A 27,392-nucleotide genomic window follows, 5' to 3' on the forward strand; every position below is an offset into this window, starting at 1 on the left:
GCGCAAAGGTCTGTGAACAAAAAAGGAGGGCCGTGGCTCACGCACTCAGCTCTGCAACTTGCAGGGCAGGCTGCGAGGGAGTCGTCGTGAACCTGCAACTTGACTGAGTGCAACCCCAAGGGTAACAGAATCAGCCAGGTGACCACTTTTCTCAGTGACTGTAGGCATGAGCGAGTTTTGAGATGGACAGTATAGACACATCCCCAGGCAGGAGAAGATCCCCTACTACAAGGTCATGTTTTTAATAAAACCCATAATTATTATAGCATCTGAAACATGCAAAAGATGTCGGCAATGGAAACAGAAAGTGTCCCAAAAGTCCAATTCCATTACAGATGTATTATGTATGTTTTTGTCATATGGCAGGACAGCCACTTGTGACTTCAGCCAGTTCAAGCTACTGCAGACAGAACCAACCTCCATCCTTTACCGATCCTAGACAATAGTGCATGAACATCTACCAGAACACTGGGCCTTCACAAATGGAGACATATGCCTAAAACTGGTGGTTTCTGGGCAATACCAAAGGTAAAGGAATCAGGCATGTTACCACTTTTTCCAAGGACTCTGTAGCCACAAGAAATTTCCAAGAAGATTTTATAGATACCCAAAAGCAAGAGGACATCTCCTATAAGGCCTTATTTTTTTACAAAACTCTTAAATATTATAGATGAAAAGTGCAAAATGCATCAGTAAGATAAGATTAGATTGCCTTTATTATGGTCTTAGACCAGAATAAACACAGCAGTACAGTCAATCACAAAAAGAAGAAAAAGAACTAAATTCTAAAATGTTGACGGTAGAATGCCAACACAGTCTAAGGTTTTCAACATCACTGCTGATTCCATTAGCAACCTATTTTATGCATTGCAGACATTCTCTATACTTTAGATTTATAATCAGACACTATATTTAAAAAAAAATAAGGTCTTATATGGCATATTTGACATTTTAAGCTGCCTTTTCACATCTGTTAGTTCAAAAGGTTCCCTGCTGAACTGTACCTAGCATATTTGACTGCAAAACAGAACCATAAGCTTTGTTCCGACATCTGTAGGCACACAGACACACACACACGATGAGACTACACCCATTCTTTTAAAAAGTGAACCTGGGTACAGGTCCCCCAAATGCATATTGCCGGCAGGGGAGGGGGGAGTGTCCTAGCACTTGAGGAACTGCACCCATGTACACAGATTGTACAAAGTGTTGAACGTAACATCTCAACGGGGCTTTAACAGGTGCTCCTTTCCAAAAATGGACCCAAATCCATTCCCCCTCAGATTCAGGGTACAGACAGGGAGCGTGTTGCTGTGCGTGTGTGTGGCACAATGTGTGAATAACTGGGATGTCCAAGCAGATCGGCATGTGTGGGTCCAGGCCTATTTATGCAGAAACCGGCTACTCTAGATACATTACCCTCCATAAGAAGTGACTGATGCAGGCATCCGATCGATGGGCCTCGTACTGCCCTGAAATGCTCCTTTTGGCCTAGGCCTCTCTCAGCCGGCAGAAGCCTGCCAAACGGGCAGCAGACAGGCCGGTTCCATCTGCCGTCCTTAACAACCCTTCAATAGATGGTCTAGATTCTCTAGAGTGCACTTAATCAGACTACTTTATACTTACTTAATAAAAGCTTCCATTATGCACTTGCAGACTTCCACTCTCACACTCTCTTTCTGGAACATATCCAGGAACGGTAAGAATTTCTCCTGAGAAGTCAAAGGCACACATCAGCATCCTGGGGCTGGAGCCTCTCGCTCCTGCCGCTCAGGGGTGCCGCTATCATGGAAGGAGGGTGTCCCCAGGCCCCTGAGAGAGGGGGCCCCCCACTGGCTGGGCCCCTCCCACCTCCCTGGCATGCTGCCGGCTCCTGAGAGGAGGACTGGCCTCAGCTGAGCGCTGGGGGATCCGGGGCGGGGGGGGGCCCCAGAGCAAGGGGTCAGGGCACCTGGCTGAAACGAAGCCGGCCTGGGCGCGGTCAGGGCCTGGACGGGAGACCCATTCGTGGTGCCCTCTTGGGGGACGAGGCCAGAGCTCAGTGGCAGCGCCTCTGCTCTGGAGGCAGGAGGGTCCCGGGTTCGATCCCTGGTGGCGGCGGCGGCAGCAGCATCTCCAAGCAGGGCTGGGAAAGGACAGCTGCCTGAACCGCTGGACCATGCGGAGCTAGAGGGACCAGGGCCTGACTGGGAAGTCGGAGGCAGTTGCCTGGGCTCCAGCGATGCCTCTGCAAGGAAAGACGAGATGGGACCTTGGGGGCCTCACCCCACCGGGGGCTGTCTTAGGAAGCTGCAGTTGCATCTTCCAGTTGGACAAGGCACTCTGAGGGCCTGAGAGAGCTGAGGAGCAGGATAGAAGAAGAGAACTTGCTTTGCTTCTGGCAAGGCTTCCCGAGATGGCCTTTGCCATGAGCAGGGCTATGCCAGGTGAGCTGAATCCTCTCCAAAACTACACAGCAGGGGGGGCATGACAGCAGTTTGCAAGCTTGCAGGGAGGATGTAATTCCAAGATAAAGTCAATTTCTAAGCTTATCCCCAGTTCCACTAGGACTTTCCAACAATCCTCAGAGTACCCTGTTCTTCTGCAATCTCTCCACGAGAAGTTGCAAGTTAGGAACCTAGGGAGCTGGGAGAGTGAATCAGACCACTGGCTCATCCAGCTCAGAATTGTCTGTGCTGACTGGCAGCAGCTTCTCCAAGGTTTCAGGCAGGAGCCTTTCCCAGACCTGCCTGGAGACGCTGCCAGGGAGTGAACCTTCTCCATGCAAACAGATGCTCTACCATGGAGCTAAAGCCTCATCTCCAGCTGTGGCTAAGCTTCTCCTTAGGGTTGCAGCCTTCAGCAGATGTGAACCATCGCTATTGATTGATTGATTAAGTGCTGTCGAGTCGGTGTCAACTCTGAGCGACCACATAGAGAGATTCTCTCCAGGATGATGATCTGTCTTCCACTTGGCCTTGAAGGTCTCTCAGCGGTGCATTCATGGCTGTCGTGATCGAGTCCATCCACCTGGCTGCTGGTCGTCCTCTTCTTCTCTTTCCTTCAATTTTCCGCAGCATTATAGACTTCTCAAGGGAGCTGGGTCTTTGCATCATGTGTCCGAAGTAGGATAGTTTGAGCCTGGTCATTTGTGCCTCGAGTGAAAATTCTGGATTGATTTGTTCTATGATCCATTTGTTTGTTTTCCTGGCTGTCCATGGCATCCTCAAAAGTCTTCTCCAGCACCAAAGTTCACAAGCGTCAATGCTTTTCCTATCTTGCTTCTGCAAAGTCCAGCTTTCGCATCCATAGAGTGTCACGGGGAAAACCACTGTCCGAACGATTAGCTATAGACACGACACAGCATCAAAATATCCTTTCCAAGGCCTTCATTGCAACCCTATCAAGTGCTAGTCTGCAGGGTCTTTCTTGACTGCTGGATCCTTGACTGTTGACGGCCGATCCTGTCGCTATACCTCCCATTAAAGGCAGGTCTGTCTGCAGTGTCATTCACACTAGTTTTTTCCCCTCTTGAAGAGAGAAATGGATATTTACTTGAGACTGGTAATCTGGGATCTGAATGTGGTCTGTTGATCTTGGGTACATAGGAAGCTGCCATATACAGAGTCAGACCCTCGGTCCATCTAGCTCAGGATTGTCCACTCTGACTGGCAGTAGCTCTCCAAGGGTTCAGGCAGGAGTCTCCTTCCCCAGCCCTCCCCGGAGATGCCGCTGCTGCTGCCAGGGACGGAACCTGGGAGGCCCTTCTTTCTGCAGGGCAAGCGGATGCTCCCAGACTGAGCTACAGAGCCCCCCCACCCCCCAGGATGGTAGAAACTTAACACCCTTGAAACCAACTAGAAACTTACCAATGAAAAGAGAACAGAGAAATCATGGAAATAGTTGATAACCTTCTGAATTATTGATTGCAGCTAAGAACAGGAGTGGAGAGAAAAAGAAATAGAAGGTTAAGAAGCTTTTCCTTATATCAGCCTCCAACACTTTCCTTTAAATTCACTGTAAACAAAACCTCTCCTTGCTGGGAAATATATTCACTTGCTTCCCCTCTTCTTGACGATACTTCCATAAAACATTTGAGAACGATCAACCGGTTTCCTCCCGCTTTGGAGCCCTCTTTCCCCTGGGATCAGTGTAGCTCATCCCAGCTACCTTACAGGGCTGCTTAGTGCTTACAGACTGTTTCAGGGCTGCAAAATTCCAGCCCTCCAGCTGTAGTGGGACTACAGCTCCCATCATCTCCCGCCACATGAGTCAGGGTTGATGGGAGTTGCAGTTGTCCAAAAACACTGGAGGGCCAAAATTTTGCAGCCCTGAATTATTTGCTCAGTTATGGTTTGTTTTAAAAGCCGTTCATCATCCACTGGACAAAAAAAGGTTGGGATCTTTTTCACTGCTGCGTGTGCACATCTTGTACCTGGGGGTAAGCCTCTTCAAACGCACGATCCGGAGTCATGTGCTTGATGACGTCTGCCAAAACCGTATTGACCTCACGCTTCTGTGGAATGAAAATTTTAAAAGTCACGAAGTTATCCAAATGGTCATGAATTCAGCTTATCAAAACCATACAAAACCAGTAGAGTTTTGGGTGCTCACAGGCAAGTGGCTGAGAACCCTTATTCCTGCACAGCTAAAATTAGAAGTGTTGACCTTTAAGAATCCAAATAATAATTACTATTAAAGGTCAAAGAGTTCACACTAACAAGCTTTAATCATGAAATTCATAATCAAAACCACATCTTCCTGCTTGCTCAATATTGAACTTACTTGCACAGAGATCAACGCGATTCCGTTAGCTCTAACGGGGGGGGGGGGGGAGAGCTCAGATATAGTCTCAACATTTCTGAATATTATATGCCACCAAAAGGCCGGCTATAGAACCCTAGGAGGATGAGTTGCCCCCAATTAACGGTTTTTTGTTTGAACCATTCTCTGTTTTGTCCCCATTCTGATATTTTTGTCAGCCTCCCTCTCTAAGGCTAAAGATGAGGAGTATTTCTCTGTCACTGCCCTTAGAAGACCACTTTAAAAGGAAAAAGAAATGAGAGGGAGGGAGAAGTGGTCAGAGCAGCACTTCTCACTGTCCTTTTAACCACCACCCAAAAACAGGATTTGCAGAATATGCAGCGGCATCTACAATGCTCTCCCACAAAGCAAGCCCACCATGCCCGGCACTGCTATTATTTTTATTAACCACTATATAATTTCATTGACTGTAAACCACTTTCCATATCCAAAGTGAGGGGAGGAGAAAATAAAATTAAGGTGGAGGGGAAAGAAGCTTACAATAAACTAGATTCTCACATCCTCACATACCGTGAAATGTCTGCAGGTATATTCCACCCAGATTTCTGCACAGTGGATATAATTCTGAAAATAAATGAGTTGACTTGATGTTTAAAGTAGCACCGCAGTTTGTAAGAATCCACCACCAAAATCAGATCCCCGAGCTGCAGCGTCCATCAAAATATTTGATGCATTGGAAGAATGCATATGCTCTGGGACAAGGCTCTGGGACAGAAGCTCCCAAACAGCAGGCCAGGGAAGGACTCCCCGTGGGGGGCGGGGGGGAGCCCTCCTGCCTCTATGGGCTGCAGTCACACGATTTGTTTCCCACTGGAGGATCGCCGGCTTGAAGCTGACGCTTTGTGTCCTCGGCAAGAGGGGAGGGGAAGAGCGGAAGCCCCTCCTCCTCTGCTCCCGATTGGCTGGTTACGTGCTGAAGCCCAGTGTGCTCCTCCCTCAGCCTGACTGACGGGCTCCAGGATATTAGCCCTGAGTCCTCCCACTGAAATTAAAAGGGCAAGTAAACTTCTCCCATGACTTTCAGGAAGACTGCTTAGGAGTAGCTTACCTTGGATGTGAGTCAGTGGCCGGAGTGCCCTTTCTCCCTAACTGTAATACTTCAATATGTGTTTTTATGTACATCTGCATATACGTTGGGGGTTTGCACAGAACCAGTTCAGGGGGGTCCATTTGAATTGAGTTCGAACCAAACTGTCGGTCCACAAGCAGAACCGGGTCGAAACGGTTCAACCCAGTTTGAGGGCTATGCTTATTAAGGGGAATCCGGTTTACAAAGGGGTGGAGGAATCCTTTAAAAGTGTCCTGAGGGCGGGGAGGTGGTGGTGGTGGTGGTGGTGAGAGGGCTCCTTGCTGGTTCTGTCGACAGCAGCTCCTCTAAGCTCCTCTAAGCACTCCCCACCACCACGGCAGCAGCTGCCCAGCTCCAGCTTCCACGGAAGCCATTTGTGTGACCCACACACATCCACAGGGGCCAGAACCAGGCTGCTGCTGTGGGCCCCCACTGCTGGGGGCAGCACCAGCAGGGCTGAGTGGAGCCACCGCCATGCTGACGGTGACAAAGCCAGCAAGGCACCCTCTCGCCGCCCTTAGAACACTTTCAAAGGGTCCCCCCCAACCCCTTTGCTTGTGGTTCAATGTGAACCCATTCTGCACACCCCTAATGCATACACACACACACACACACACACTTACTTAAATGTTACAGTCAGTTGCTTACATCCAGATTAAGTTACTCATAATCAATCTTGGTGACATGAATGCAGCCAGCTTACCTGTCCCATTAATTGCAATGGGAGTACTCATGAGTAACTTAGTCTGGATAGAAGCCAGAGACTGGAATGGCCTGTCTCATAACATTAGAGAGAGACCCTCCCAACACTAAAAATCTCGATGGTGTTGCGGCAGAAGGGGGTTCCCAAGCTGGAATTCCTGCTCTGGGAAGTTGGGCAGGATCCATATGAAGCTATTCATGGCAGAAGAGAAGATACTGATAGGAGCTACTAACTTGTCTCATTTGTTTCAGCAGTGAGTCTGGATCCTTCCCTCTTGACACAGTAGGCGGCAATTCAAGCCAGATCGTGCTCCATGCCATGTCACCAAGCTCAAAGCCTAGCAATTGCTCACCTGCGGGTTCTTTAACTTTGTGATGACCTTCCAGGCTTCATTCAAGATCTGAAGTCGATCGGCTTCTGGAGGGTCAGCGAAAGCCAAGTTCCGCCCCAGAGAGCGAAAGAGAAGATGCTGTGGGGGAAAGAGCCAAGTTGTTTTGTGAGCACCCTGAGAACAATGGCCACGTGGCGGCCATTACGACTACTTTGCTGCAGATGAACAGGCCTACCTTGGCCACTGTGGGCAGGAGACGGCCCGGAAACCCCACGGAAGCCACTTCGAGTCTCATAACGAAAGTGGGGTGGGGGGACGGGGGGGGCATTGATGTAATAAATAAAAATGAATATATACATGTGCGTATTTTTAAACTGCTTGGTTAATTGGATGCATCTTTTAAAGAGTGGTCGCGTCAAGTAATGTTAGCTAATTGGCTAAACATTACAGCCCCAGTAAATACAGGACAGATGTCCGCTATGGTTTAGCTTCCAAAACAGAGTCAGCTGCTTGCAAAAGCTGGTGGGGGGCGGGGGGGGGAGGATAACAGAGTCGTTCAAAAAGAGAGGGACAAGAAAATCACGATTTGCATATAACAAGTATGACTTTCATACCATATTTCTCTTTTGTGAACCAAACACCGGACAAAGAGCGATAGCAGGCAATAACCAGAGAGATCATGAAGACTGCTCAGTATTGATTGGCAACAGCCCTCTGAGTTTCCAGGCAGGAATCTCCTCTCCCAGCGCTACCTGGAGATGCTGCCACCAGGGATTTCACCTGGGACCTTCTGCACGCAAGCCTGCTGCAGATGCTCTGCCACGGAGCTCTGGTCCCATCCAAGGGGAATCTCTTACACCATTCACCTGTAGCTACCCATCCAAATGCAAACCAGGGTAGGCCCTGCTTAGCAAAGGGAACACTCCCTGAGCACAACCACAAGGCCAGCTCTCTTTCCCGTTTTGACCCCTCAAACGTAGGGCTATGTCGAAGCAGGGAGGACGGTGGCACAAAAAGCAGCAGGAAGCTCACCTTGGGGAAGCCAGAATCGTCGCACTCTTTAATCATGCCAATAAAATCCATCGACCTCGTAGCAATGAACTCCGCTCGGAAGGCAGACATGACTGAATTCAAGAGCAAGGCGCTGGAAAGAACATGAGCCCGATAAGCACGAGGGACCCAAGAACCAGGACCAGCTTGCCCAGGAAAGCCTTGTTGGAGGAGAGCAGCCGAAGATGGTGGCTTGGCCACAACCTAAGCCCTGAGACTGCCCTGAGTGTGAGATGTGCCTGAGGGAAAGGTTCACCACACCCTGCAAGGATCCAGGCACCCCACACAGACCAGGCGGTCTGCATTTCCACAAAGAGGTCTCTGTGGACGGAGGCTGGCCATCCCCCTGCGGAGCTGGTAGGGTCCTCCCCCTGCCGAGGGCCTCTCCTAAAGACATCAGAGGCCCTTCCGCCCACAGAAACAGAATTCTGGATGTATCAAACTTACTTGTTGCCCAACTTCCTGCACCTTTCCATCATCTCAGTAAGCAGAACCTTAAAAAATAAAAAAAAGGCAACTTCATGAGAATGAAAAAACAACCAGCCTCCCAACAGAAATGTTCCTTACCAAGGTGTTTGTTTAGAAAAGCAGGTGGGTGTGGTGGTGGTGGTGGGGCGGTTTGCAATGGCCACCAGAACCATCTCAGGGGGATGAATGTTCATTGTGATTTTTTGGCCATGTCTGGCCCTCTAGAGATGGTTGCGCCGACAGCTTTCTCTGTGCTATCCCCCCCCTCTTCATAAGAACATAAGATAAGAACATAAGAACAGCCTTGCTGCTGGATCAGGCCCAAGGAGGCCCATCTAGTCCAGCATCCTGTTTCCCACAATGGCCCACCAGATGCCTCTGAGAAGCCCACGGGCAAGAAGTGAGGGCACGCCCTCTCTGCTGCTGCTGTGGCTCCCCTGCAGCTGGGATTCAGAGGCATCTTGCCTCTGAGGCTGGAGGTGGCCCACAGCCACCAGACTAGTAGCCACTGACAGACCTGTCCTCCATGAATTTGTCTAAGTCCCTTTCGAAGCCATCCAAGCTGGTGGCCATCACCACATCCCGCGGCAGAGAATTCCACAGATTAATGATGCGCTGTGTGAAAAAGGACTTCCTCTTGTCGGTCCTAAATTTCCCAACCTTCAGTTTCATGGGGTGACCTCTGGTTCTAGCGTTGTGGGAGAGGGAGGAAAATTCACCCCTACCCCCAAACCATTAGGGTAAGCATGAGAAGATACTGACAGTGGAAGGTCTGGCAATGCTATCCCCTGCTCCATCTTTAGGGGTGCTGACCTTGTCAAAAGCCACAAGGAGCATTCTTCCCCCACAGCTGGCTCATGACCTCATAGAGGTGTATAAATAATTATGCACGGTGTGGATCGAGTGAATAGAGGCGCATTTTCCTCCCTCTATCAAAACATTTGCTTCAGTCAAGAAAACAATAAAATCCCCACTGGACACACCATGTGCAGTTCTCTGGATTGTGGCCAGTCGTCTCCTGCGCTCTCCTAGCCCAAAGATGCAACGAGTCCACTCTTTTAATGATCCTCCTCCACCAAAACAAGGCAAATGGTGTGGTGAAGGAAGTCTCTTAAACCTGGACTGTGACCTCTGAGTCCAAAATGAGACACTGTTTTTTAGACAGCTCTCCTGATCTTTTCGTGTCTGCAAAAATATGAGCTTTCTGAGAAATGGCAAGGTCAATGGCCTCCGGCAGGAAAGAGAAAAATTACTGACTCACTGCAAAAGAAGACTGGAAATCAAAAGTTGGGTGATGCAGCACTGAGATAATACCTGTGGACACTGAGTGTGTCTTGGCCAGTCTGTATCACTTGGGCAGAAGGTGGGAACACACAGATGGCACCGGGGGGGGGCGGGTTGTGCAGGAGAAAACAAGGAGCTCTAAGCAGTCTAGTCCTGGAGCTAGCGGGGGGGGGGGGGTCAGTACCATGGGGGTGGGCAGGGGAGTGCTCTCTGTGACCCTTGACTGGGTTCCCATCCCTAGAGATGGACAAGAGGCAACAGCATCACAAGACTTTCAGCTTGCAGTGCCTTCTCATGCCTTTATTGTCCTGAACATCGGGCCTGCAGAGGCCCAATTCACAACAGTGTTTTAAAGGCATTTGGGATGGGAACACAAAAATCAATACAGAATTCCATCAGTGTTGTCAGAGGAATGGGAAAGGACTGGCAGGAATGTCCTCCAAAGATGACTCCCTGGAGAGAGCACAACCGGTGGTTCACTGCCACCCTGACGCTTGGCTCTGTGCAAAAATGACTGCCATTTCACCCTGATCATTTGCAGGGTGTGGATGAAGAAAGGATGATCACACAGAGAAAGCTGTAAGTACAACAAGGCTACCACCTCCCCCCCACCCCGCCCCATTTCCAGGGGGACAGATGTTGCCAGAGACCATCCTGAGCATCCCTCCCTTGAGATGGCCTGGCTCACTGGACGGCTATTCCCCACTTCTTTCAACATGGTGACTCTGACCGAAGAGGCCCTCCCAAACGCTGTGGATTTGGTTTGTATTCAGCGGTCACCACATCAGTCACAAAGGGGTATTGCCCATATTTGCTGTGACCGCCTCCTTGAAACAAGATGGCAGACAGGCAAAACGATGCCCCCGGTTATGGGCGTAGCATCCACTGGACAAGGCAAGGACCACTGTCCCTGGGCCCAAGGGGCCCCCAAGCAGACTGCCCCCCCGCACCACTGCCGCTTCTTATCTTTGCCCCCCGTGCAGCGGTGGTGGGTGCTGGGGCTGGGCCAGGCCTCTCCAGCCAGCCTGCGTGCCCCTCCCTCTATTGCCAGCCGAACGCCTGTGGGCAATACATGGGCATATAACGCCCAGAGTCAAACTGCACAGGTGCTCAGGTTGGCTGGCGATCGAGGGAGGGGCACGCAGGCTGGCTGGAGAGGCCAGGCCAGCCCCAGCTGCCGGCGGGAGGGGGGGAGATGCTTGTCGCCCCGCTCCTTGCACCTGACGTCAGGCACGGGGGGGGGCATGGCTTGGGCCACGCACACGCCTCACGCGTATGATGAGGGGGCCCCTACAAAGAGAATGGCCTGTGTCCCCGGGGGTCTCGCTACGCCCCTGCCCCCGGCCACGTTCCCCTAGGAGTCCCTCCTTCTCATGTGCAGTGACTCTGTCTGGTGCTGGACTTCAAACACAAAAGTAACGAGAGGGCGACACACAGACCGATCCAGATGGTCCTTATGAGACATAAGCCTTCGTCCCTCCAGGAAGGAGGCTTTCAAAAAACCCTTGCCAATAATCAGGGCACTCTATGCGATCTGTACCTCCAGCCTGCCCGTAGGAGTGGAGATCTCCACCATTCGCTCCCATCCAGGCAACAATCCATCCCTCTCGGCCATCAACTTAACAAAGGATGGTTTCCCAGCAGCACTAACAGTATTCCTTTGCAATGGGAGGAAGAGCTGATTTATGACACCGCTTCAGATCGTTTCCAACACATCTTTTCAACACAGAGGCCAGGATTGGGGGCAGGGGGGAGAATTCATATTTCCACTTGGCTGCCCTCTACAGGCTTGCTGTCTTTCTCTCTCTCTTTTTCTTTTTAAATCATGTTGGCATATGGTAGTGTCTCATTATAAATTAAGTTCCTGCTTCAGACAGTTCAGGGGATGTTAGAACGCTATGCTGATCAAGTTTAAAAATAAAAGGAAGTGTCATTTGCATGACCAAAGTGAGAAAGTAGCATCAATGGCAGCACCGTGAGCCTCTGAAGCAGCAGAACAAGGACCCTGCATTTGTGTCAGGAAACAGGCTGAGCGATTGGGAGGCTGGGTTGTCAAGAACAGGTCATGGCGGACTCATCTCATCTCCCTTTTGGACAGAGTGACGAGTTTAATAGGTCATGGCTATGCCCGGGACGTAGCATACCTTGCAAGTTCCCCATGATATGCTTGTTAAGAAATTGGGCTAGATCAGGGTTCCCAAGAGGGGGTACTGGTCCCCCATGGCAGTGGTTCCCAAACTGGGAGCCTCCAGATGTTGCTCAACTACAATAACTTGTAGCTGGGGTTGATGGGAGTTGTAGTTCAGCAACATCTGGGGACTCCCAGTTTGGGAACCACGGCCCTAGAGGTACCGGAAGGCTCCCCAGGGTAACTCAGAGCCCTCTGCCTCCCTGTCTGCCGCTGGGCTATTGATTCCCTGTCTGAAGACTGCCGGCTGGAAGCTGCTGCACAAGGGCAGGGGACAGGGAAGCAGGTGAGACCCTCCTCCTCGGCTCCTGATTGGCTGGCTGCCTGCTGAAACGCCGCACACTCCTGCCCTCAGCGTGACGAACAGGCTTCGGAAATTTAGCACGGAGAAGGACTCCCCCCATTGAAGTTAATGACACAAGAAAACTTGGCCCATTAATTTCATTAAGACTCCTTATGAGTAACCTAGTGGATTTAAGTCAGTGATGACTAGAGTCGCCTGTCCACACAAATACATAAAAACAGTTAGGGAGAGAGGCTGCTCCAGTCACTGGCCCACTCATTTCAATGGGAGTCTGCCTCAGTGCCACTTTCCTGAAGCCTGTCAGTCATGCTGAGGGGAGGAGTGTGCCGAGCTTCAGCACCCAGCCAGCCAATCAGGAGCCGAGAAGGAGGGTCTTCACCTTCTTCCCTCCCCTTCTGCAGTGGACACGTTGGCTTCAAGCTGACAACCTCCAGACATATAAGCTGCCACTTTTTAAAAAGCACATTAGAGCTCTGAAGCTGCAGACTTTTCCATTAACATTTATAGCGTTTATGCTATTAAGAGGTTGGCACTTAACTGGCACTCATGTGCAAACTTGCATTCTGTGTCCAACTGCTTTGGAATGAAAAATACTCCTTAAAACCTATTAGCTTATAACCATACTTACAAAAATCACTCCAAATGTCTCCAAGTCCAGTTTCAATTTTACACGTATTGATTCCCACAATCTTAGTGGCCATCTTAAAAAACGCATTTCCTGTGCATTTATGGTTGACTGGACAGTAAATAACTTTGCGCACAAAACAAGCCCGATAACGTTTGCAAAACGTATTTATAGCACTAGAATTAGGCCTGTTAAGAATAGTGCTCACAGAACCTGCATACAGAGGCCAGGTTCACATGCAGCCCGAAACCACCCCTGAACCGCGGTGAAGCACAGGAACCAGGAAGCTGCCCTCAAGTTCAGTCAGACCATGGGCCCATCGAGATCAGGACTGTCTACACTGACTGGCAGCGGCTCTATGTCAGGCACTCAGGATTGTGCTAAGGGAGTAAGAAGCTGCTTCCATTTGTAGTTTAGAACAGATTGTGACTGGTCATTGCATCTGAACCCAGCAAATTGAATCTGAACTGGTCATTGCATCTGAACCCAGTTTCTTCCAGCCACAGTTTGTGAACAAGTCTGCTCAGCAACTGTGGTTAGAAAACCCCTCACTTTTTATCCCAATTCAGATGCAAATCGAAGTTTATTGTTAATGCAAAAATACAATCCCCACAGAGAAAACAAAGAGTAAGAGTACAGCATCATTAAACTTTTGCCTTTTAAAAAGGAACAAAATCCACTGCTGCATAAAGGTGTCTGCTTTTTCATTCCTTTCTGATCTTCTACATGCTTAAATGGATTCCATCCATCGATCTATATAATTCGCCTACGGACTACTGAGTTGAGGGCTACGTCCGGAGGCATCCGGAGCCGTGCGGATGCCTGAAGCCATTGCCTTGGGAAGGGACGGGCAGCAAGCTAGGGAGGCAGGCGGAATCGGCAGACTCCGGAGACAGAAGGAGGAAAGGAGGAAAGGCAGAGGGGAGAGGAGGAGCCATTGCCTGGGGAGGGAGGTGGGAATCAGCAGACTCGGGGAACGGAAAGGCAAGGCAGAGGGAACGGACCACAGAGAGGGGGCGGCTGGTGGGTAAATGACAGAACGGAGAACCAAATGAAGCCCAAAGTCGCTGGGAGGTAAGGGGCCGCTAAAAACCGTTGGCCCAAAAAGAAAAAACCCAGTGCCGTTGTTCCGCCCCTCCCCGCAAAAAACCACCAGCCAGTCTTCCACACCCCACATCACCAAAAAAACAAAACCCCCTCAGCTCCCAGGCACCCCTTCAGAAGCAAGCAAACGAACCAACCAACCACAAAGGGACAGCGTAGGCCAGCTGCTGGCAGTCCCCCCACTAAACCCCAGACAGTCTTCCTGACCCTCCATCCTACCAAAAAAGGGACTGTGTAGGCCAACATTGCCTACAATGCTGGGAACTGTGAGCACAAAGGAAAAAAAGCAAGAGAGCCGGGGTGGGGTGGGGCGGACAGAGTGAGCGAGAGAGCCGGGGGGGGGGGGCAGACAGAGGGGAACAGGGTGCAATGCACAGCTACAAAGGGAGGACCAGCCAAACGAATTATCCCAACTAAACCCAAAAAGGAAGTAAACTAGATGCTCTGTGCGGGTTCAGCTAGTTTTCTTAATAATTTTCTTGGATGAATCCGGAACACTGGATATTTGAACCACTCAGAAAAAATACAGGAGAGTTTTCAGACAGATAAGACCAGCAGCAAGGCGGATGGATTCGATGACGACAGCAGTGAAGGCACCACTGAGACACCTTCAAGGCCAAGTTGAAGACTGATCATCCTGGAGAGAATCTCTCTCTGTGGTCGCTAAGAGTCAACACCAACTTGACAGCACTCACTCAATCAATCACTCAATCAAAAAGTACATGCTTTTACCTCTGCAGCCCGGTAAGAGAGGCACTGTAGAATCCAATCTATTGCAGGAGAATAGAGAGTTAGATATAACGGGATCTCTACACACTGAACCACCAGCTGATTCTGAACCGTATCCCCATGAATCTGTTAAGAAGATCAAAGACAGCACTAAAAATCCAAGTCTTGGGGAAAATATTATGAATTCACTATAGTCAGAACAATGAGGTCAAGGAAGTTCATTTCAAGGAACAATATGCCACCCCTGCACCCATTTCCCAGTCTCAAGGAAGTTCTCTCTTGCAAGATCTAGGAGATCCCAAGTTCACTCCATGGCTTCTCCCCACAACGAAAGGAGCTGGGATAGAAATGCGCAAGACCAAGAACTGCTTCTGAACTCTCGCCGCTGCCCTGGCAAAATCTAAAGGGGCAAAGCACAGTCTGAACAGACCCACAGTGACATGGGTTGGCTTAAGGATTGTAAAGCGTAAATGGGTTGACAATTCACTGTTAAGGAGAGCCTCATCGGCTAGGAACTACAGGAGACATTTAAATGGCCTAGTTCAATTGTTCTATCAATCCCTCTGTCTTCCTGCTTACTGCCTGCAGACTCCAGTTTCCAAAAATTGCAGTAACCTGCATGATGTGGCCAGCACTATCAAAATGTGATGCAATATTCACAGCAATGGCAGTTAAAGGGGGTGGAACTAACGGAAGCAAGTGAGCAAAACATGTTTAACGTGCAAAGGAGCAGGTTTTAATGTGGACACGACGTATTATTATATTCCACTGAAATCAGCAGTACAACTAATGCAGCATCATGTGAAGTGGATGTGAACTGAAACTTTTTCTTTTCTTTTGCAGCTGAGGGCTGAACGATTTTCTTTCCCCCTAAGAGGGTTGTGGGGGTACATAGGAACATAGGAAGCTGCCATGTACTGAGTCAAACCATTGATCTATCTAGCTCAGTATTGTCTACCCAGACTGGCAGCAGCTTCTCCAAGGTTGCAGGCAGGAGTCTCTCCCAGCCCTACCTTGGAGATGCTGCCAGGGAGGGAACTTGAAACCACTGATGCTCTTCCCAGAGCGGCTCCATCCCCAAGAGGGGAATATCTTCCAGTGCTCACACTTCTAGTCTCCCATTCAAATGCAACCAGGGCGGACCCTGCTTAGCTAAGGGGACCAGTCATGCTTGCTACCACAAGACAAACTCGAGATGGTTTTGTTTTTAAGAAATCAGAGTTAACATGGTCAACGGTTAAACTAACAATAAGAATTTCAACAGTTTAAATATTTGATTACACAACATGTCTATCCCTAGTTTGGTTTCAACACGGCCTGGACTCTATACAACTGAGAAGGGAATGTTTCTCAAGTCACAGTGTGACTCTCTGATCAGCCAGCAATGGCCCCTTTGCCGTGCAATCTGCCTGTCAGATACTCTCACAGGCCACGTGCCAAGATATTCTCACTGGCTGGCCTGAGTTCCAGATTATACTAAGCATCACTCAGAAGGGATAGAAGGAGTTTTCACATAGCCATACTTGTAGTAAATAAGAATGAATATTAAGGGTTATTAAAATGATGTTTTAATATGTTATCAGATCAGATATTAATTTTCTTGAAAATATTGTATTCTTCCAAATCCTACAGAATATGTGAGGATATAAAGTTTAAAATGTTAGTGTATGCAATTTCATCACCTCCTATAGGGTGCGATAAGAGTTAATTAATGTTGATCAATTCCAAAGAAGCAATTAGCAAATTTATATTGGATAAATCCATTGCTGAGCATTTTAAGAATGCAGTGGACCATCTTAGTCAATAGTAGAAAACTTTACAGTGCTGGCATCTAAGACTGAATGACAAAGGATGACTGGTCCACAGTTCTCCTATAGATAGATAGATAGATAGATAGATAGATAGATAGATAGATACCGAGTGTGTTCAGATCATCTTTTGTGATCTGAAAGATCCATGGAAGCCCATGGTCACCAACAAACAGGAAGCCAGGTTAGACGGAGCAGTAGCAGTTCTTCAGAAGAGAAACCATCACCACCACCACCCCGTCAATACCATCTCTCACTTACTTGCTTAAAGGTTAGGAGGAAGTCAAAAAAGTTCTTGTTGAGGCTCTCTTTCAGATGAGGTGCCACCTCCATCCCAACCTACATTGAAATAGCCAAACATAGTCCATCGTGTATAATCACACATCTATCGCAAAACATTTTTAAAGGGTCCATTCAAAGGATAGCACATAATTCATGCAGCGTAAGGAAAATAAGACAAGCATTGGATAAGAGGGAGCAATCAGGTGGTACTAGACAAGCACATAATAAATGGGCAATTCCAAGGATAACCGAATCAGGCATGTTACCAATTTTTCAATGGACTGTAGCCATAAACAAATTTTCAAGTTGGCATTATAAACACCCATAGGCAAGAGAACGTCTATTTTTAGGCCATATTTTTACAAAATCCTCAAGTATTATAGCTAGTGTCTGAAATACATCTGCAACAGAATCAGAAACGATGTCCAAAATTCTGATTCTGTTACCAATGTATTTTGCACATTCCTCCTGGGAGGAAGAGCAGGATATAAATGTATGTATGTATGTATGTATGTATGTATGTATGTATAAATAAATAAGAAAGAAAGAAAGAAAGAAAGAAAGAAAGAAAGAAAGAAAGAAAGAAAGGAAGAAAGGAAGAAAGAGGCCTACCCTGCAGAGATACGCTCTGGCATAGACTGCAACCAAAGGATCTCCAATTCCTCGGATCATGGAGGTCAATCGTGGAAGACATTCCAAAATCCCCCTGGAAAGATTATTTGAGAAAGTAGATTGAAAGGTTTAACATCACACCCACCAAGAAGGCTGCCATGTACTCGAGCCATGGTACTTGTGTCTGGCCAAAGATAACACTAAATACTTGACAAAAGGCACAAAAAAGGGCAATTATTACTTAGCAACAGTTTCAACTGAAGGCCACAGCATAAAACACACGCACAGCACAGAATTAACTTAAGACCAAGCATGTTTCATCAGTTATTTTAAGATTTCTCTGTATTGCTTCTTGGCTAAGATCAAGTGGAAGATTCCTCTATTTCTTTCCTATTAAAGAAATACACGGTTAAGAGTCAGAACTGGGTTGGAGGGGACCTCAGAATTTGGCTGACCACCAAGGCCGACCAAAATAGTTGGACTCCAACCCCTGCCCACGTTTTCCTCCATCGGGTCCCTTCCTGAAAATCCCGAGACACCATCAGCATGAAAAGGAGTCACGGGGAGAATCAGCACGAGAGAAATTTCTGGGCGCAATTCATAGGTGTGATTTCCACATGTGCCATGTTTATTCCCCGACATGTTTGTTAAATAGTATTCTCCTTACGTTTTAGAAAGAAATTTGTTGCATTTCAGGATGGCTGCTTCCACATAACTGCAGGGCGGGGGGAGAAGTCAAAGGAAAAACGTCCAAGATGGCATGACTGTCAGAGAAGGAAACTAAGGGACTATTTGCACGAGCAGACAGGGGGCTGGACAAACGTTCTCGCCAGCTTCGGGAGCGGAGCGCATTCCCCACTGTAGACTGTGTGTGAGACAGGAGGAAGGGGCAGTGATCGTGCAGGGGGCAGCGGCAGGGTGGGGCCAGTTCCCCCCCGCCCCTTGTGACAAGGCTGGGGGGCAGGAACTGGCCAGGGCGGCTCCATCCCACCCAGCTCCTCTCCCACACACCGCCACGCCCCACTCCTCCGACTGAGCTGTTTGCTCGCCAACGGCCGGGAACCGGGGACGTGCCTGGCTCCCGAGGCTGGCTAGGAGGCCACCCGGGTGCCGGCCGCGGGAACAGCCCTGAAGCGCTGGACTACGAAGGACATTCTTCCGGGGCACCGAGTGGCGTGACTGCTATCACCCCCCGATATATATGCAGGAAAACCTCTGGTTATTGTTTTTGGCTTTAAATGAAATACTCAAGCCCCCGCTAAAACCTAATCTCCCTTTCAAAACTTAGTTGTGAGATCTACTGGCATTCTGCACAGTAAAGGCTTTTTTGATACTCCAAGTGGCTTAGGTTTCCCCGCCCCCCAGGAAAAGAAAGCAACAAAATGGGTATCCCCCCACCTCTAATATCCAAGTATAAGCCAGAGAGCACCCACACCGCGGAGAGAACGTGCAGAGCTTAGAGCAGGGCTGCACAACTTCAGCCTTCTAGCTGCTGCTGTTGGACTACAACTCCCAGCACCCCCATTCAGCAACGTTCCCTGTAACAGGGATTCCCAGACGTTGTTGACTACAATTCCCAGCACCCCCTGAAAAAGGCCACTGCAGCTGGGGGGTGATGGGAGTTGTAGTCAGCAACAACATCTGGGAATCCCAGCTAGAGGGAGCACTTCTCCAGCCACGGTGGCCAGCAGTGAGGGATGATGGGCGTTGTAGTCCAACAACAGCTGGTGGGACAAAGTTGTGCAGCCCTGAGTCAGCCTAGTGCTGGGAGAGACCCAGATTCAGATCTCGACTCTCCCATAAGCTCACTGGCGATCTTGCACCCTACCCTCTCTCTCAGCCTTACCTACCTCACAAGGTGGTTGTTAAAGAGGAAAAAGAGACTTTTGCCATCCTGAACTCTTGGAGAAAGGATAGAATAGAAACAGCTAGTTTTAATTAAAAGATCATCAAGTTTCATTTTTTAAAAAAGGATACAATCTGGGAATGAGTTCTCGAATAGAAGCGATCTTGAAGAACCAGTTTAAGCAGGTTTCTTTGGCAGTATCATTAACACTTTCTGGAGTAAAATTATCTGATAAAACAAAGAAAAAGAGATTACACTGAGAAGCTCCTTCATTTTGTTTCTGAAGTTAGTGTGTTTAATCCATATGGTTACGAGGCACTGGCACGCTGGAATGCTACAGCCTGCAACCTCCCACAGCACACGTGAAATGGGTCCCACCAGAGGCTGTCCAGACAATTATAGAGCAACAGGGGACCCAAGAGTTGACTTCTGTGCTACATTAAAACTTACTTTTAACCTCATTAGGATTACAGAGTCCATGATTTGGGGTCCATTACTGTGAAGGGAAAATAAGAGCAGGTCCTGAGGTAGCAACTGTGAATTGTCCTCTTTGCTAAGCAGGGCTCCCCTTGGTTTGCATTTGGATGGGTGACTACATGTGGGCATTGTCCACGGCAAGATATTCCCCTCAGGGGATGAGGCTGCAGCTCAGTGGTAGAGCATCGGCTTACATGCAGGAGGTCCCAGGTTCACTCCCTGGCAGCAGCAGCATCTCCAGGTAGGGCTGGGAACTGAAACTCCTGACTCAAGCCTTGGAGAGCTGCTGCCAGACAGTGTAGATAACACTGAGCTAGCTGGAACCATGGTCTGACTCAGCAGAAGGCAGCTCTCTCCGTACCAGGGGCAACCACCACCACCACCATTCACAAGCTGTTCTTGCCAACACGTGTTTTTGTGCAGGTACGCTAAGAAGTAGCTGCTATTCCTGGGCCTCATTCCAACATTCGCAGTTCCTCTCCTCTTCTGGCAAGATGCCGGCAGAAAAGAGGGAGGCCAACAGGCCTCTGGCATCTACCTCCTCGGTGTCCTTAGGATCCCAGAGATTAACTGCTCCGGGTCTGGGCCTGGGCTGGTGCCCACGAATACCGGACAAAAGCAATAAGACACGGCAGGAGGAACAGTTACATAACCTGCCCTCCTCAGAAGGCCCCCTGCCTGCCGGCTTCCATTTTGCCTTGCTATTCTCTCCGAACAGAGCTTTGCACTGACCCAGTTTTGGACCAGGAAGTGCCTTGGGCTGAGAAACTGCAGACCCAGCATCGCCCCAACACACCTGGCACCGCAAGGAGTCCCTGGGGCCACCCAGCATAAGCCAGGTGGGAGATGTGGGCCCATTGCGGGTTTGTTTTTCAAATCTGTAGACCGCTCCAAAACGCCGTCTCCGGGCGGTTTACAACGTAGAACAAATTAAAAATGAGAACCTTAAAACAATTTAAAACCACCCACACATTAAAAAGCTTGGGTGGAAAAAAATGAGACTTTAGGGACTTTTTAAACATTGTCAGAGATGGGGAGGCTTTTATTTCAGCAGGGAGCGTGTTCCGAAGTTATTTCAGCAGGGAGCGTGTTCCAAAGGGCAGCAACGGAGGCGGCCTGAGTAGCCACCAGAAGAGCCGGTGGCAACGGCAGACAGACCTCTCCGGATGATCTCAATGGGCAGTGGGGCTCATAGACAAAGAAGACGTTCGTGTGGGGCAGGGGAGTGCTAGGCCTCTCCACTACATCCTAGAGTGCTGAAAAGCTGTGATCCTTACAGGCAGAGGACTGGAGCACCTTCAGGCGAGGGGGAGACTCAAGGTGGGACCTGAGGGTATGTTGGTGTTCCAAAAAATCTGAAAAAAAGGAACTGAGGGGGCAAAACAAAACAAAAAAAACCCTGTCTGCATATTAGCCAAAGGACAGGAGAGCAGGTCTTGTGGTAGGAAGCGTGAATTAACCCCTTTGCTAAGCAGAGTCCATCCTGGTTTGCATTTGAATGGGAGACAACATGTGAGCACTGCAAGAGATTCCCCTCAGGGGATGGAGCCATCTGCAGGATTGCAGGCAGAAGGTTCCACGTTCCCTTCGTGGCAGCATCTCCAAGATAAGGCTGGGAGAGACTCCTGCCTTCAACCTGGGAGAAGCCGCTGCCAGTCTGGGTAGACAATACTGAGCGAGATGGACCCAGGGCCTGACTCAGTAGAAGGCAGCTTCCCAAAGTACAGCATGTTTGTTCAGCGTGCAGCTTAGCAGACAGGCAGGTGGGCAGAGCGAATTGAACTCTGTTGTGCGGGGGGCAGGCAGGCAGGAACAAAAAGAGTGAGAAATTTCTCAGCTTGAGGAATGCTCCCTCCAGACAGCCACAAGCCCTTCTGCTTGTGGGGAAGCTGCCTAAAGGTCCCCACAGAAGAACGTCCCAGCAGCCAGGCAGCCCTGTGCTGTTTCTGAAGGGGCTGGACCGTGTCCACCTCTCGGTCTTAGGGGGTTCTGCCCTCCTTCTTAACCAGAGCGCTTGGAGCTTTGGGGCCGGCTGAAAAGGAGCTGGGGCTGAGCGCCAGTGCCCAGCCCCCAACCAAACAAATGGGAAAATAAAACGGGCACATGCCGTCAGGCCCACGCTGGAGGAGAGACTCCTGCCTCGGTGGCTCGCTGCTTGTTTCCCCACCACGCACTCAGCCACAGGCGGAAACCTGCCCACCAGGGAGAGACGGCAACGCTTTGCTGGGGGCCCCTCCTGGAGCCCTCTGCAGGCCTTTCCGTCACAAGCACAACCCCCCCCGGCCAAGAAGAAGGGGCTGCTTGCTATTCCGCGGCCGTGCTCCCCTCTCCACACAGACGGCCGGCCTGGGCAGAGCAAAGACCGTTCTCTCCGGCCTGGCAACAGCCCGCCCTTGGACATCCCGGAGCCGCGCAGGGCTCAAGCATGCTCCGGCTGCCGAGCCGGTTCAGGACAGGGCCGTGGCACAGGACAGACGGCCACAGCTGGGCAGCAAACCCAGGAGCAGGCGCTGCAAGGGACACACACCACACAGCACTGGCAACTGGGTACAGGGATCCCGCCCGGATTGTGATCGGCTGCGGGGTTGGAGAACGACCTTGAGAAACAACGCCCGCCCGGCTGGCTGGCTGACACAGCGGATGGACATTCTTCCTCTTAAGAAGAGGAGGGCGGCAGCGGCCCAGCAGGGCGATCTAGTCCAGCCTCCTGTTCCCCACAGCGGCCCCCCAGGTGCCTCTGAGAAGCTCACAGGCAAGAGATGAAGGCAGGCCTGCAACGGGTATTGAGAGGCCTCCTGCCTCTGAGGCTGGAGGTAGTCTATGGCTATCAGGACTAGTAGCCATTGATAGACCTGCCCTCCATGGATTTGTCTAAGCCCCTTTTAAAGCCATCCATGCTAGCAGCCACATCCTGTGGCAGAGAATTCCACAGATTAATTACACGGTGTAGTGGTTAGAGTGCTGGACTAGGACTGGGGAGACTCGAGTTCAAATCCCCATTCAGCCATGAGACTTGCTGGGTGACTCTGGGCCAGTCACTTCTCTTCCTTTCAGCCTAACCTACTTCACAGGGTTATTGTGAGGAGAAACTTCAGTATGTAGTACACTGCTCTGGGCTCCTTGGAGGAAGAGCGGGATATACAATGTAAAACATAAATAAAGAAATAAAAGTGCTTCCTTTTGTCAGCCCAAGGTTTCCTGGCAATCAGCTTCATGGGGTAGCCCCTCGGCAAATCAAGGCCACCCCTTGAAAAAACAGGGTCTGCCTTTACAGTCTCCAATCTGAAGATCTGACCCATTTTATATCTGGATGCAAGATGGACAAAGATGCTCGTATATCCACATCCATTGTTAGTTTCAAATATTGGATATTCTCCCCAGGGAAGCTGCAGATCCCATAAAGTACGATGTGACACTTAGGACAGCAACATTTCTCGTTTGAGCAGGGTTACTGCATTCCAAGGCTTAAAAAAACCAAATAAATAAATGCTAGACTGCGGATCATCAGAGAGATGTAGGCCATGACTGTGGTAGCCGTCGGTAATGCTCCTTCATGTTCAGTGTGTGAGACCCTTCTTGTTTCATGGCGGAGTTGGCAGCATGGCGAGTTGCTTTATTGGAACCAGCAGACTCTTTGGCAACCGGCACTCCTGGCTGGTTCCAGGAGGCAAAACGTGTCCCTCCCCAACCCCCGCCTTGCACACGCGGGTGCCTCTCAGAGGGGCTCGGGGGCTCAATCAGAGGCTGGGACTTGATCGGAATGGAAAGAATGAGCACAAATCCCAAGGAGCCGGCTGGCCTCCCCTGCAGCTGCTCCAGGCACGGTTCTGCCCACGTTTACACGAGGCTGCTGGAATCTCTCACTGCAGCAACAGTCTCGCTCTCCGGGATTTTGAGATTTGGGGGGGGGCTCCCCGCACCCACCACGTTCTGGGCCGGCTTCAGGCAGGGGAGAACAGAGCCCAGCCCACCCGGGATGAATCGTTCAGAGGGACAGCAAGACAAAGCCTGTCTTCAGGGGCAGCTCCGGAACAACTAGTCTGAGGGAGCCGAGGAGCGGACAAGCATGGGCCAGGATCCCACCCTACAGTCAATACTGATAGGGGTCAGGTAATTCATGTTCTGAGTTGCTTTACTTATTTATAGGAAGCTTGCTTGGCATTTTCAAACTTCTTTGGGAAATGGGCCAGATTCCTCTTAGAAAACACTGTCTCTTTGGATTAGGTCACACACACGCCCAAGTTTACCTGGTAAGGAGCTGCGATTATCTGCACACATGGAAAGGATTCTTTCATACACCAGCTTTCCTGAAATAAAAGTGCATCCGTTATTGTGCTGACACATACAAGCCTGAGAGGCAGCATAACAGGGATGCTGCGCTGGATAGGGCCAGTGGCCCCCCCACTACTAGATGTAAGAGAATCCCCACTTTAAAAGGGGGCTTCTTTGCTCAATCACCACGGGCCTGTCTCTTTAGTCTCTGGGGCAGAGCTAGTTTGGGGGGAAGTGGGGAAGTTGTACCCATGTAGATAAGATCTTATGCTGCTTCGTTAGCCAGCCCAAGCCTTCAGGATGGGGCAGGACAGAAATCTAAATTAATCAAGTGATCTTATTATCCTAAGTACTGCGTACATCTTCTTGCTACCAAATTAGGTTGCCAGACTTATCTCTTCCCATGACATTATACTGCCACCTAGTGGAGCCAAGGGGGACTCTGCCCAGGACTCTCTTTCAGGCCAAACTATCGGAACATCAATTCTAGCGTTGCTATTAAGACGATGCAACTCCTGTTTTCTAAGGAATGGGGTGGGGGGGGTGGGGGCACACAGCCAAAATGCCTCTCGAGGCGAGCCTACACTCCAGATCAGCACCCCAGTACTCATCCCAAGTCAGTCACTGGGAATGCAGGTGGCCCTACTCTGACTTTCCAAATCCGAGTGCCTAATTTGCATATTATGTAAACTGGCTTGGGGGGAAATTCTGAGCGGGAGAGTGACTGCATGTTTTGCCCCACAAGCGCTTCTACAAGGGCTAGAGCTTGGCTACACACACACACACACACACACACACACACACACACCTTTTTTAATGAAAGCTGAAATCAGGGCAAATCTGGGGGGGGGCTGAGCAATCTGGGTGAGAAGATGCTTAAAATCGGGGTGAAACCTGGAATTCCAGTGGGGGGGGGCTGGCAACTCTACTGGGAATGGGGCTGGAGCTCAGTGGTTATAGCATCTGCTCTGCAGGCAGAAGGCCCTCCCAGGTTCACTCCCTGGCAGCGGCCTCTCCAGGTCGGGCTGGGAGAGATGCTGCCAGTCCGTGGAGACAGCCAGACGGAGCCAGGACCCGACTCTGTATCAGGCACGTTCCTTATACGTGTTCCTAGGAAATGGTGCACTTTGGGCAGAAGGCGCTGAGCACCAAAAGGCTGTCCTTTCATGTCAGGATTTGGCCAGTGTCAGGTAACAAAGGCTGCCGCAGGATGCGTGACGGAAAGACTGCCCTGAAATTAGGCTCACGGCATCTACAGATGCTGACAAAGTTCTTGTTTACGGCTTAAATCCACTAAAGCCCGAGAGATCCTATTACTCTCTGTCACATTTGTTTTGTCCAGGTAAGTACATCTGGCGCTGCCCTTATCTACTGACCAAAGATATTTTACTGCTGTAAGCAACTTTCCGTAAGCAGAGACCTTTAAAAAGGAAACATAAGATGGAGAAACAAACAAAAACACAAAGCAGGAGAGAGAAGCACAGACTGAATGTGTTTCCTAGAATATTCTGTTGGAAGGAAAACAGTTCCTGTCTGTCAAGCTTCAGCGCTATAGGAAGGCAATTTCACACTGCTGAAAGGAGATTAAATTAAGAATAGGGGTGTCCCAAACAGAAGAAAATAGGGAGAGGTGGAGCTGGGGGGGGTGTCCGCTCAATTATAGGTACGCCCCCGGCACCCTAACCCTAACCCCTACCTCTTTGCCCCCTACTCTCTATTGCAACCCCCCCACCTCTAATTGGAGGGTTGCCATATTTTCTTGTACTCACCGCCTGAGTTTGCTAGCGGTTTGGAAGTGAGACAGGGCCACCTAAAATGAAAGGTGTGGTTTCTAGAGATATAGGAAGCCCAGCGCGCCCTGAGAGGAAGGCAAGGAAGGAGGCGCCCAGGCCAGGGAGCTCTTGTCCTCAGCTCAGCTCCCGAAAAGGCGAAGAGCCTGAGACAATCTTCTGTTACTTGTCTCTTTGAATCTTGTAAGCCGCTTTGGGCGCCTTTGTCAAGGCCAAAAGGCAGTACAAAAATGTAGCAAATAAATAACAGAAGAGATGTGGGAGACTCGTTCAGCACCTTGCGTCCTCCTCTTCCCTGCACGAGGCCGAGTTCACTGCTGCCACCCAAGAATGGTGCCCACTGCTGGCACACCGCACCTCTCCTGGAGCCGTAAAGGGCCTTTCGGGGCTGGGAGAGGCTGCCTGCCCAGAAGCCTCAGCCAGGCCCCAGTGCCACTCGCCCTGGGATGTCTTGAGGCCCCCCGGTTCCCTCCCAGGGCTAAGGGAGGCTCTTCTTCGCGGCAAGGGAAGGCTCTGCTTTCAGAGCAAGTCTCTGGAGCAAAACATTTCATCACTTGATTTCCAGACGGCATCCAGAAAAGGACACACAAGCCCTTAACACGACCCTCACATTCACAATGAACGTTGTGCTGAGCAAAGAACAGAAGCTCTCTACCATCAGCCACCATTGTGGTGTCCGGCATTTGAAGGGACAAATTGGATTTTTAACCACAGCGCCTGCAGATGAAAGGGAGGTCCGGACAGACGGGGGGGGGTCACTTGCGGATATGTCAGTTTCACAAAAATAGGAAAGGAAAAAACCTAAGGGACATGACGACACCCCCACCCCACCCCCCCGCAAACTGCCCCAATGTAACTTAATGGAGTGGAATGTTTGTGGACTCAGAGGATAGTTAACAGATAACCAGGAGGGTGGAGCTAACTGAACTCTTTGGTGAGGAGGAGGGCGGAAGGAGGGCTTAAACCAAACGAGCAGGACATTTCTCAGTCCCAAGCCCTGCTGCTTCCCAGGGGGAAAGGTGCCCAAAACTTTCACCACGTTCAGGCACAGGCTCAGGTAACACATGCATATCAGGGATATACTCTACTACCGCAACATTCTGTTGCAAGTCCAACTTGTAGCCATGCATACGTCTTCGGATGGATACCCACCAAAGAGTATTTGTCTAAACTGCACCTTCTAACAGCAAAGAGTCCTTGTAATGGCTTTCAAGCAGAGTCAATTTCTCTCGGTGAACTTCAACAGCATTTACTCATTGTATTCATTTCTAGAACTGACGGAGACACTAGAAAGTAGATATTTGCACTTGGGGATTTAGGAGGAAGGGGTGGGAGGGAGGAGTCTCCGGAGGCTCCCAGCCAGTTTCATCTCTGCTTTCAGAACTGCTCAGGCACAAAAGCCGCCTCCCTCTGCAACCATCCGTCTGAGAAAGGTCACGCACCACGGTCTAGTACTTACCAAACGTGTCCAGGATGTCTGTGATTAAGACGAATTTGCTCGGATAAAACTGAATCACACTTGTGTCAGAAAGAAGTTTAGAGCACTAGAAGGAAGGAAGGAAGGAAAAGACGCAGCTGTGAATGTTCGTCATCCGAGGGGCTCAAAAGGACAAGGAGATGCAGGAGGTCACCCCGTTCTAGGACCTC

The 27,392-nt window shown here is 49.9% G+C and overlaps 1 protein-coding gene across 5 annotated transcripts in view; it reads right to left on the reverse strand.

Moving 5' to 3' along the window:
- The window catches only part of VPS35L (VPS35 endosomal protein sorting factor like), a 61,052-nt gene that overhangs the window by 21,084 nt on the left and 12,576 nt on the right, over positions 1-27,392 (reverse strand). For 4 of the 5 annotated variants that reach the window (XM_053276832.1, XM_053276831.1, XM_053276834.1 and 1 more), the window contains exons 8-21: positions 27,205-27,289; positions 23,931-23,990; positions 19,338-19,434; positions 18,028-18,075; positions 17,361-17,454; positions 16,728-16,805; positions 14,662-14,784; positions 8,404-8,450; positions 7,939-8,050; positions 6,928-7,044; positions 5,314-5,367; positions 4,415-4,495; positions 3,849-3,911; positions 1,627-1,712 (exon numbers count right to left, since the gene is read on the reverse strand). In XM_053276832.1, coding sequence (XP_053132807.1) covers positions 1,627-1,712; positions 3,849-3,911; positions 4,415-4,495; positions 5,314-5,367; positions 6,928-7,044; positions 7,939-8,050; positions 8,404-8,450; positions 14,662-14,784; positions 16,728-16,805; positions 17,361-17,454; positions 18,028-18,075; positions 19,338-19,434; positions 23,931-23,990; positions 27,205-27,289 — 1,145 coding nt within the window. The remainder of the gene's footprint in view (positions 1-1,626; positions 1,713-3,848; positions 3,912-4,414; positions 4,496-5,313; positions 5,368-6,927; positions 7,045-7,938; positions 8,051-8,403; positions 8,451-14,661; positions 14,785-16,727; positions 16,806-17,360; positions 17,455-18,027; positions 18,076-19,337; positions 19,435-23,930; positions 23,991-27,204; positions 27,290-27,392) is intronic. The other variant, XM_053276833.1, reaches the window with a different exon arrangement.

The sequence above is a fragment of the Hemicordylus capensis genome, chromosome 13, assembly GCF_027244095.1.
Source record: "Hemicordylus capensis ecotype Gifberg chromosome 13, rHemCap1.1.pri, whole genome shotgun sequence".
NCBI lineage: Eukaryota > Metazoa > Chordata > Lepidosauria > Squamata > Cordylidae > Hemicordylus > Hemicordylus capensis.